This window comes from Megalobrama amblycephala, linkage group LG24 (assembly GCF_018812025.1).
Source record: "Megalobrama amblycephala isolate DHTTF-2021 linkage group LG24, ASM1881202v1, whole genome shotgun sequence".
In the NCBI taxonomy this organism is placed as follows: domain Eukaryota; kingdom Metazoa; phylum Chordata; class Actinopteri; order Cypriniformes; family Xenocyprididae; genus Megalobrama; species Megalobrama amblycephala.
The window spans coordinates 15,151,488-15,163,245 of NC_063067.1; the positions used below are offsets into that span (position 1 = coordinate 15,151,488).

At 43.1% G+C, this 11,758-nt stretch overlaps 2 protein-coding genes and 1 pseudogene across 2 annotated transcripts; all 3 read left to right on the plus strand.

The window, feature by feature from the left end:
- Positions 1–3,673: 3,673 nt before the first annotated feature.
- LOC125259765 (N-fatty-acyl-amino acid synthase/hydrolase PM20D1.2-like) lies at positions 3,674–4,136 on the plus strand. The gene is made up of 2 exons (XM_048177685.1): positions 3,674–3,901; positions 3,997–4,136. Exons 1-2 carry the CDS (start codon positions 3,698–3,700, stop codon positions 4,096–4,098), a joined length of 306 nt encoding a protein of 101 aa, XP_048033642.1. The 5' UTR covers positions 3,674–3,697; the 3' UTR covers positions 4,099–4,136.
- Positions 4,069–4,642, plus strand: LOC125260742 (annotated as a pseudogene).
- A 688-nt stretch (positions 4,643–5,330) lies between these two features.
- LOC125259767 (N-fatty-acyl-amino acid synthase/hydrolase PM20D1.2-like) lies at positions 5,331–11,265 on the plus strand. Its single transcript, XM_048177686.1, has 3 exons — positions 5,331–5,376; positions 10,879–11,044; positions 11,141–11,265. Exons 2-3 carry the CDS (start codon positions 10,882–10,884, stop codon positions 11,242–11,244), a joined length of 267 nt encoding a protein of 88 aa, XP_048033643.1. The 5' UTR covers positions 5,331–5,376; positions 10,879–10,881; the 3' UTR covers positions 11,245–11,265.
- Positions 11,266–11,758: the final 493 nt, after the last annotated feature.

Here is an 11,758-nt window from a genome sequence, read left to right on the forward strand (position 1 = left end):
ATTATATTTTAGAAAACAAATAAGATTTCTTAAGTTAAAAGAAGAGAACAATATACTACAGTGACAAAAACAGATATGAGCAATCAGTGTATGAATCTCAACAATGGTGACAACTAAATATTCAGACAATCAGATCAACTCTGGACATGCACAAAAAGCTACTAAAAGACAGAACAAAAACCACAACACAAGTTAAAAGCAAATAGTTGGAATTAAAGAAATAGAAATAGGACAGTTCAGCTGCATAATTTGTTCATGCTGTGATGCATGCTGGGAGTTTTGTATTATTGTTCCCAGTATGCAATGCGGCTTGACATTTTTGATTGTCACCATTGTTGAGATTCATGTGCTGATTCTTGATGTCTTTGTGTGTCATCTTAGAATACATTTTCAGTGTTTTTAATCTTCTATCTGATCTCTGCCATGTACGATGATTTCATATTGCAGAAACAGAGTTTGTAATTCAAATGTATTACACTGAAAATATGTTTTTGTTGTATAGTGCTTTTCCAGTCTAAATATCTAAAAATTCTTAAATCCAGATGCTTTTACTAGATAAGTAAATTGACATAAGTTATTTTTTCTTGTTAATAGAATGCATTGCGGCATGAAGCATGTCACCATTGTTGTGATTTGTATTTCTACATAAGAGGGTCTACGGTTGGAAAGATGCTTGAGAAGCCCTGCAGCAGTCAACCTGGAGCTTTCACCTGCATACCCACTGAAGCTAATCAGGGTTGAGCCCAGTCTATCTGGGTAGCTGTGGGAAGAGGGTCTGATCAACCTGTGGCCTGAGTGGGTTCTAACACCCCAGTACAGTCGCAATAAGCTGTACTGTATAAAGGGTGTCACCCTGGTGTAAAATAGGCCATACAGCACATCACATACTGCCCAACGCCCCAATACAGTCACCATAAACTGTACTGAATAAAGGGTTAAAATAAACCCCAGAAAATAAGGGGTGTAACCCTGGGGCAAAAATAATCCCTACATTACATCGCATACCATGCAGTTAGTTAGATAGTTTCACATCACAAATGATATAGTATTTTAATTAGTTCTTACAACTGACATCGAAGCACTTTCTTTTTTTCTCATTACTATTTTTAATATTTTTGAAAGAAGTATCATATGCTCATCAAGCCTGCATTTATTACATCAAAAATACAGAAAAAAAGTGTAATATTATTACAATTTAAAATAATTGTTCTCTATTTTAATATACTTTAAAATATTATTTATTTCTGTGATGCAAAGCTGAATTTTAATCAGCCATTACTTCAGTCTTTAATGTCACATGATCCTTCAGAAATCATTCTAATTTTATAATAAATGTATTATCAGTATTGGAAACAGTTCTGCTACTTAATATTTTTTGGAACCTTTGATACTTTTTTTTTTTTTTAGGATTAATTGATGAATAAAATGTTAAAAAGAACATAATTTATTCAAAATAAAAATATTTTCTAACAATATAAGCCTTTACTATCACTTGTAATCAGTTTAACACATCCTTACTGAATTAAATTAATTTTTAATTTTAATTAATTTTGTTTAAAAAAGAAAAGGAAAAAAAAATGACTGACCCTAAACATTTGAACAGTAGTGTATATTGTTACAAAATGTTTCTATTTTGGAAAGATTATATATTTTTACTAAATATTTCTAACTGCAGAAACATTTCAATACACAATTAGTAAACTACTCTGCTTTATGATGATGATGATCACTTGATCCTTTTTCTTCTGGGTTTTCTTTACAACAAATTATGTGTTTTGGTAAACACTGTTACAAAAACTCACACAAAAAGCCAAGAGTCAAACCCAACCATTATTGAAATCACGTAACAGAACAAAACAGACCATCATTGAAATCTCGTAACGAAACAAAACCGACTGTCTTTGAAATCTCGTAAAAGAACAAAACAAACAAAACTGACCGTCTTTGAAATCTCATAACCCAGCAAACCCAACCATTATTGAAATCTCGTAACAGAACAAAACAGACCATCATTGAAATCTCGTAATGGAACAAAACATAGCCTACTTCATTGAGATCTCGTAACTGAACAAAACTGACTGTCATTGAAATATTGTAAAGGAACAAAGCTGACCATCATTGAGATCTCGCAATCTAACAAAACTGGCCATTACTAAAATCTCATAACCAAATAAAACCGACTATCATTGAAATCTCATAATGACACAAAACTGATATTAATTGAAACATCATAGCAAAGCGAAACCAATTGAGATCTTGCAACCGAACAAAACTGACCATCACAGAAAAATGCTGAAGGCTATTCACTGAAAGGCTTTTTTATTAAATAAAGTAACCAAAAACACATACATGTAGTTAACATGTAACTGTAGTTAACAGTTAGCCTATATGCATGTGTGCATTATCACATGATGATGATGTTAACTGTCAATAACTCACTTTGACAATGATCTCTTACAGCATCAATGCACTTTAGATGTGTTTTATATTCGTTTTAATATTGTCAGGGGAATGTTCTTAAAACATTAATAATATCATTCCTTATGTTCTCTTCTGTTTACATAATATGCATAACACTCTTAATCTAATGGGGATGGTAAGGAAGGTGGTTTTAGTCTTTTTTTTTCAACAAGGGGAATGGCATCCCCCTGCATCCCCCCTCAAATCGAAGCCCTGCCTATTGCCTCTAATCTTGTATTACCTGTTATTTATGATTCTGCCTTAAAGTTGATTCTTATGTTGAACCACTGTAGTCAGTTGACTATTTTAATGTCTTTACTTTTCTGGACCTTGAATATGGAAAGTTCGTTGCTTTCTTTGGGGGATAAAAAATATCTTAATTTGTGTTCCGAAGACGAACAAAGTTCTTACGGTTTTGGAACGAGATGAGTTTGAGTAATTAATGACAGAAATTTCATTTTTAGGAGAACTAACCCTTTCTGTGGCTGATTCACGTGATTCTAATCCACAGCAGCAGAGGGCGCTCGTGCTGCGTCATCAGTGAGGTATTAGATAAACATGAACCCTGATTATGAAATGACTCATTCGTACTTCCTGAAACATGACAGGCCATAGCACTCACTGGAAATTATTTAAGTTTCTCAAAGTGCTGCTGTTTAGTGCCATATTAATTGCGATTACAGTTTTGTTCCTTGTTGCCACAGTTAGGACAGTTCGACGGGCTGCTGAGGAGGGGTGAGACACCATGAGTTACAACAACATCAAACAGTGCTGTCAACACAAAATTACTGCAACCTTCCCCTGATTGGTGTCCCATTACCTTTTTCGAAAGTTATAAATACATACAAAAACCATGTTTTTCCCATTACAAATAGTGAAGCATTTCATAAAATTGGTCTCAGAGGCTTTAGACGTCCTACATTTTGGTAACAGGATAACAACAAATTCCAAAGCTTATAAATAAATAAAAATACAATTTAAAAATATAAACAAGCATTTTCTGAAGGTTAAGCACTTCATTTCACTTGACACTTATTCATTATTTTGTAATCATTTTTTTTAACTCTATTTTTCATTGCAAAACCTAATATTACTAAAGGAAAAGTAGGCCACTTTTCCCTAAAATGTAGGATTTAGTAATATTAGGTTTTGCAATGAGTGAAACTAAAGGAGTGTTATTTAAGACTGGTTTCTTTCTCAGTCTTCCCAAAGGTCTTCTCATCCAGCCTGGTCAAACATGAGGTGGTGGGAAACTACAGCCATCTGTTCACGGTACCAGGAAGGAAGAGAGCCTGACCTGGAGCCGTACATGCTGCTGGCTCACATTGATGTAGTGCCGGCCGATGAGGCGGATGGGTGGGACGCTCCTCCTTTCTCTGCTCAAGAGATCAATGGCTTCATTTATGGACGAGGAACCATCGACAACAAACAGTCTGTGATGGTACAGTGAATCTGCACTGCATTGGTTTTACATTGGAACAATTGCACACTGTTCACTTCCAACTTGATGCTAACTGTAATGATGTGCTCTTGAAGGGGATCCTACAGGCGCTGGAATACCTTCTGGAACGAGGTTACACCCTTCGGAGAAGCTTCTATATTGTTTTGGGTCACGACGAGGACGTCAGTCTCAAGTGAATTGACTTGTAGTCATTTATAATACTTATTTTAATGCACTTATTTATATGGTTATATGTCAGGTGAATGGCTTACCATGGTGCAGTCAATATCGTGAAGCTCCTGAAGACTCGAGGGGTGAAGCTCCAGTATGTTTTAGATGAAGGCCTGGCAGTGCTGGACGGTGTCATAAGTAGGCCTGGATGGACCTGCTGCCCTGTGAGAATGTTATTTTGAGCAAGCTCTATTAGCAGAGTCATTTATTATTGAATTAGTATATAATATTTGCCCTGTGTGTGTTTTGTAGAATAGGTATCAGTGAGAAGGGTCAGGCCACAGTAAAGCTGAGTGTCAGCAGCGCTCCAGGACATTCATCCATGCCGCCCAGAGAGAGCAGCATTGGCATCTTGGCTTCAGCTGTCAGAAGGCAAGCAGAAACCCCTAAAACACTTTATTATTGTAAAACAATTGGAAATACTGAAAAATGTATCTTTTTATTAGAGGTTTTTGTGATTTTTTTTTATTGCTATCAAGTTATTCTCAAAACAGTGATAAACTGAGTTAAAGACTTTATTTAAATGATGTTTTTGGTAACATCTTTTCTCAGGTTGGAGGAAAATCGGATGTCCAGACTGTTTGGATATGGTCCTGAGCGTGGCACATTTGAACACCTGGCACATAAGGTAAAAGTGTTCAAGCAGAGGATTTTACAGGCTATGTTTTATGACATACAGACTTACTTTACAACAAACCATTTCTCTTATTTATTTTGTAGTTTGGCCTTCCTCTCAGATTCATCATGTCTAATTTGTGGCTCTTCTCTCCGCTACTCAGCAGGTAGTTCATATTGTTGTCTTAATGCTGGCTACAGTAATCAATATCATATCAAAGTATATTTTATACAGGATTTTTCCTGCACTGAAAATTGTTTGGACTACCAAAGTTAATTTAAAGAGGACATATTATGTTTCTTTATTGTGTAATGTTGCTGTTTGAGAATGAAAAATGGTCTGCAAAGTTACAAAGCACAAAGTCCACTCCAAAGGGAGTTATTCTTTATATCAGTAGGCAGTTTCTGAACTCCCTGAAACACCATGATTGAAGTCTTCAGAAGATGCTGCTGAAAGAATTCAGCTTTGATACAGGATTTGTAAAATATTTAACATATGATTTACTGTATTATTGATTAAATGCAACAAACACTAACTTTGTAAATAAGCATCTAAGTAAGCTTGTATATACCCACATCCTGAAGCTTTTGTCAATTTCCGTATCCACTCAGCCCAAACATTGCAGGAGGTGAGAGGTCACGCTGTATCCACTCAATGGCTCATTCATCCAGGCTAGAGTTGTTATAGCTCATCTATTATCTTTTGCTCTTCACACCTTCTCAACCAGTTTCACATGAATCACTCTAAATAAAAAACTAACACTAGAAGGATAGTTCACCCATTCAAAAATAAAAAAATGTTTGTGACTGAAAAACTGTATGACTGTCACGGCTACACAACCGGCACCTTCAGACACGGACACTTACGCCACGCCCACTCGTTCACAATCACCGGAATACTGAACACCTGTGCATCATCACCAGAGCCACATATAAGCACACCAGTTCCATTCACTCATTGTCTGGTCTTGCACCGATCCCTACACGTCACTCGACCTCGTCTTACCTGAACATTATACCTACTGTTGTCTTCATCGTCTTCATCTCCAGTCCTGAGTCCTCCGTCTTCATCTGTGTCACCTTCGTCATCTGCCAAGGAAAGTTATCACTGTTATACCTATTGTCAGTTCTACGTGTCAAGATTCTCTACCTGTGTCATCACCTGTGTCTGAAACCTCTGTTAATAAACACTGTTACACTTTACCTCCTCTGTGTCCTCGTCTGTGTCTGACAGAAGACCAGACCCGATGCAGAGCTCTTCAGACACAGGCGGGGACCGCACAGCGGATCCCTTCCTGGCACTGGTCAACGCTGTACGGTCCTCACTCCTTCAAAATACCACAACCACCGCACCGTCATCATCAACACCCACTCCACCGCTCACTTCTTCAGCTGCCCCTGCGAGTCCCATGGCCAAACCAGCGACATACAGCGGCGCGGCGGAGGATTGCAGCGGGTTCCTACTACAATGTTCTCTTTACATGGAAGCCAATACTCATCTATTCACTACCGAAAGAAGCCGGGTGGCATTCATCATCAATCTACTATCAGGTAAAGCCCTGCAATGGGCCCAATCATTATGGGAAGCTAATTCTGCGATCCTTGGTTCCGTGTCCTCATTCTGTTCCCAGTTAAAGGAAGTCTTCGGCCAGCAGACAGCTGACTTATCCATTCACGATCAGCTATTCAACATTCGACAAGAAAGGAACGAGACTGTGAGTTCATATGCCGTGCGCTTCCGCACCCTCGCCTATATCAGCGGCTGGAATGAGACCGCTCTCCTCACAACCTTTCGTCATGGATTACGCGAAGAAGTTCAACAATTGATCGTGGTATATGAAGATTCCCTGGGATTAGAGAGTTTGATCCAAAAAACTATCCGGGTCTCCCAACGACTCGCTGCTTGCACTCACACCGCTCCCGCTGTAAATTCTCCGCCCGTCTCACCATCTGTCGCGCCTCCAGCACCTGAACCCATGCAAGTTGATACATACCATCTCACCACCTCAGAACGACAACGCCGCATCAACTTAAGGTTGTGCTTGTATTGTGGGGGAGATGGACATCAACTACCCACCTGTCCAGTTCGACCTCCTCGTCCAGCGGTGAGTACCATCCAACTACCTCCTCAAACAGCACGCTTAACTAAAACCTGGGTGAACCTAAGACATTGTCAATCTTCTGTTTCAGTACAAGCCCTCCTCGACTCCGGGTCGGCGGGGAACTTCATCAGCCAACAAACCCTCAATCTCCTGAATGCCAAACGTCAACGCAGCCCCGTCGACCTGAAAATAACGACCATACAGGGAAAACCGCTGGGCCGAGGTCATGTCCGTTACTTCTCCCCCACACTCATCCTCCGCGTCGGTCACTTGCATGTGGAGGACATCACATTTATGGTGCTGGAGGAGTCAACCGCTGACATTATCCTGGGACGCCCATGGTTAAACCAACACCAACCTTACATCCATTGGCCAACTGGTGAAATCCTCAAGTGGGGTAAGGACTGCCATGAACACTGCATCACCTTACCTGTAAAAGTTCTTCAATCATCCTCTTCATCCAGAAAACCACCACTACCGGTCCAATCCACCTCAGTTGAAAGTCCAGAAACCCAAGTCCAAGTAACCATTCCTCCAGCTTATCGGGCGTTCCAGGATGTCTTCAGTAAGCGGTTGGCAACCCAACTTCCACCTCATCGGCCATGGGACTGCGCCATCGACCTCCTGCCTGGGGCTACGTTACCTAAGGGACGAGTATATCCATTGTCCATCCCGGAGCAGAAGGCCATGGAGGAGTACGTTCGAGAAGCCCTTAAGCAGGAATTCATACGACCATCAACTTCCCCTGCTGCGTCGAGTTTCTTCTTCGTGGCCAAGAAGGACGGAGGCTTGCGGCCGTGTATTGACTATCGCCATCTCAATTCACAGACAGTTAAGTTCAGCTATCCCCTTCCTCTGGTCCCTGCTGCCCTGGAACAACTTCGTGGAGCCACCATATTCTCAAAACTGGACTTGAGGAGTGCCTACAACCTGATTCGCATACGGAAGGGGACGAGTGGAAGACAGCGTTCATCACCCCGTCCGGGCACTACGAATATCAGGTGATGCCGTATGGGTTGTCCAATAGTCCGTCTGTGTTCCAGAATTATATGAATGAAGTTTTCCGAGATTACCTGAACAAGTTCGTCATTGTATACATCGACGACATCCTCATCTACTCTCATCGTTATGAAGACCATGTGAACCATGTCAAACTCGTCCTCCAGAAACTCCGTGAACACCAACTCTACCTTAAACTGGAAAAATGCGAATTCCACACCTCCTCAGTCCAGTTCCTGGGTTATGTCATCGACCCCAATGGTGTGAAGATGGACCAGGGGAAGGTGGAAGCCATCACTCACTGGAAGCAACCCAATACCATCAAGGAGCTTCAGAGGTTCCTGGGCTTTGCTAATTTCTACCGCCGTTTCATTAACAACTACAGCATGCTCAGTTCACCACTCACCTCTCTTCTCCGTAACCGGCCCAAGTCTCTGTCCTGGAACCCCGCGGCCACGAACGCCTTCCATCAGTTGAAACTCGCCTTCAAGTCCGCTCCAATCCTGATCCATCCTGACCCAAACCACCAGTTCATCGTTGAGGTGGATGCCTCTTCCACCGGGGTTGGAGCGGTACTGTCCCAGCGGCAGGGGGATCCTCCACGACTCCATCCATGCGCCTTCTATTCCAAGAAGCTATCCCCGGCGGAGCAGAATTACGACATTGGCAATCGTGAGCTCCTGGCGATTAAGCTAGCCTTGGAGGAGTGGCGACATTGGCTGGAGGGAGCGAAACTACCGTTTGAAGTCATCACTGACCACCGCAACCTTGAATATCTACGAGACGCTAAAAGACTCAACCATCGCCAAGCCCGATGGGCTTTATTCTTCACCAGATTCAACTTCAAAGTTACCTACCGTCCAGGAGATCAGAACAACCGTGCGGATGCTCTATCTCGTCTTCACCAGGCAGATCCCGATCCCGAAACTCCAGAACCTATCCTCCCTCCAGCCATGATCGTAAGCCCTATCCAATGGACCATCAACCAACAGATCCAACAAGAGAACCTTCTCCAACCTGCTCCGCCGGGAGGTCCAGAGGGTAGATTGTACGTTCCACCTCATCACCGGATCACCCTCTTGGACTTAGCTCACTCATCTCCGGGCTCTGGACACCCAGGCAGGAGAAGGACCCTCTCGCTCCTTCAACAACGTTATTGGTGGCCATCCATGCCTCAGGACATCTCCCGGTACATCAGGGGCTGCTCAGTCTGTGCCATCGCGGATACCCCTAGGAGATTGCCTGAAGGAAAGCTTGTGCCTCTGCCCATCCCAGAACGACCCTGGACCCACATTGGAATAGACTTTATGACAGATCTTCCTTCCTCTCAAGGATTCACCTGTATACTCGTTGTGGTGGATAGATTCTCGAAATCCTGTAAGCTCATTCCTCTCAAAGGACTACCCACGGCCTTCGAAACGGCAATGGCACTCTTTCACAACGTCTTCCGCCACTTCGGTTTACCTGAAGACATCGTTTCTGACCGCGGACCACAGTTCATCTCCCGGGTCTGGACCGCATTCTTCCGCCTCCTAGGGGTATCCGTCAGCCTCTCGTCAGGATACCACCCTCAGACCAACGGCCAGACTGAGCGGAAAATCCAGGAAATCGGGAGGTTCCTGAGGGTCTACTGTCACCGTAACCAGGACTGTTGGAGCCAGTATCTGCCCTGGGCCGAATACGCCCAGAATTCCCTCCAGCAGTCCACCACAGGGCTCACCCCGTTCCAGTGTGTGTTAGGATACCAACCTCCCTTGTTTCCATGGTCGGGTGAGCCCTCGGAGATCCCAGCGGTAGATCACTGGTTCCGACAGAGCGAGAGGGTCTGGGACTCAGCTCACGTGCACCTCCAGCAGGCAGTCCGGAGGCACAAGGAGCAAGCTGACGCCCGCCGACGACCCACTCCTCAATATCAACCAGGACAAGTTTGGCTCTCCACTCGGGACATCCGCCTCCGGCTGCCTTGCCGTAAGCTGAGTCCCCGGTACATCGGACCATTCACCATCGAGAGGCAGCTGAATGAAGTGACCTACCGTCTCCAACTCCCAGCACAGTACCGCATCTCACCATCCTTCCATGTTTCACTTCTCAAACCCTTCACTGACCCTTTGTCTCCTCCTTCCACAGAGCCTGGTGATGATGCCGTACCTCCTCCTCCTGCCATCGATGAAGACACCAACATCTACCGGGTGAGAGCTATCCTTGACTCGCGGCGACGTGGGTCCCAACTGGAGTACCTAGTGGACTGGGAGAACTACGGCCCAGAGGAGCGATGCTGGGTCAACCGCCAGGATATCCTTGACCCCAGTCTACTTACCGAGTTCCACCAGGAACATCCCGACCGTCCCGCTCCTCGAAGCCGTGGTAGACCCCGTCGCCGCCGTCGTTCCCAGCCGTCAGGAGCCGCCCGTGGAGGAGGGGGTACTGTCACGGCTACACAACCGGCACCTTCAGACACGGACACTTACGCCACGCCCACTCGTTCACAATCACCGGAATACTGAACACCTGTGCATCATCACCAGAGCCACATATAAGCACACCAGTTCCATTCACTCATTGTCTGGTCTTGCACCGATCCCTACACGTCACTCGACCTCGTCTTACCTGAACATTATACCTACTGTTGTCTTCATCGTCTTCATCTCCAGTCCTGAGTCCTCCGTCTTCATCTGTGTCACCTTCGTCATCTGCCAAGGAAAGTTATCACTGTTATACCTATTGTCAGTTCTACGTGTCAAGATTCTCTACCTGTGTCATCACCTGTGTCTGAAACCTCTGTTAATAAACACTGTTACACTTTACCTCCTCTGTGTCCTCGTCTGTGTCTGACAATGACTTTCTTTAATGATGTGTGTCCATACAATAAAAGTCCCATTGTTTTTCAAAATATCTTCATATTTGAAATGATGTGAGGGTGATTAAATGACAGAATTTCATTTTTGGTTGAACTATCCCTTTATATCAAACTCTTGACTATAATCACTCACTGTTTGATCACATCACATCCCCTTTTATGTCATCTTTTAGGTTATGGATTTGGTCAAGTCAACCATATCAGATGAGCGTGTGAAGGTAGAGATGGTCAATGGATTCGACCCGCTGCCCATCAGCTCATATGATGAGAAGGCTTTTGGGTTCCAGGTCATAAAGAAAACAGTGCAGGTCATGTTTCCTCAGCTCACAGTGGCCCCTGGTAAGTGAAGTCATGCATTCCTGCTTAAGTGCCACTTACGCACATCATTGTCTCGTGAAGAGCCACTTTTAGCTGCTCTATGATTTCCTCTCACAGGTGTATGTGTTGGCAACACTGACAGCCGGCACTACAGGGACATCACCCGAGACATGTATCGCTTTGCACCAACGTGGTTCAAACCAGGTGATCCTCAGAGGTAAAACACAGGAGAGTGGCTCTTTATACTAATGTTTTTATCATTGTGCAGAAATTTTTCAGACAGCATCATGTCTATTCATAAAGACATCAAGATTCTGCGTATGATCCTCAACAATGGTGTCAAAATTTTCAGATTAACTGATTAACTCTGAACATCACAAAACAAGCTACTAAAGCCACAAAAAAGATTTTTGTTTATTGTCACCATTGTTGAAGATCATACGCTGATTCATGATGTCTGTGTGAGTCTAAAAGACACTGCTCAAAACTCTGTCTGTATAATGAATAAAAATAAAAAAAACTGATAAAAAACTAAACATTAAAGGTCCCGTTTTTTGTGGTTTTTTGATGCTTTGATTGTGTTTATAGTGTGCAATATAACGTGTTCATGTTTTGCGTGTAAAAAAACACCGTATTTTTCACATAATTTACTTATCTGTATACCGCTGTTTCCACTGTCATAAAAACGGGCTGATGACTTCCTTGTTCTATGAAGTCCCTCCTTCAGAAATACGT

Coding starts and splice junctions, on each gene's coding strand:
- LOC125259765 (XM_048177685.1), top strand. CDS start 3,698: ATGAGGTGGTGGGAAACTACAGCCATCTGTTCACGGTACCAGGAAGGA. Junction 3,902..3,996: donor ACAACAAACAGTCTGTGATG/GTACAGTGAATC, acceptor GTGCTCTTGAAG/GGGATCCTACAGGCGCTGGA.
- LOC125259767 (XM_048177686.1), top strand. CDS start 10,882: ATGGATTTGGTCAAGTCAACCATATCAGATGAGCGTGTGAAGGTAGAG. Junction 11,045..11,140: donor TCAGCTCACAGTGGCCCCTG/GTAAGTGAAGTC, acceptor TTCCTCTCACAG/GTGTATGTGTTGGCAACACT.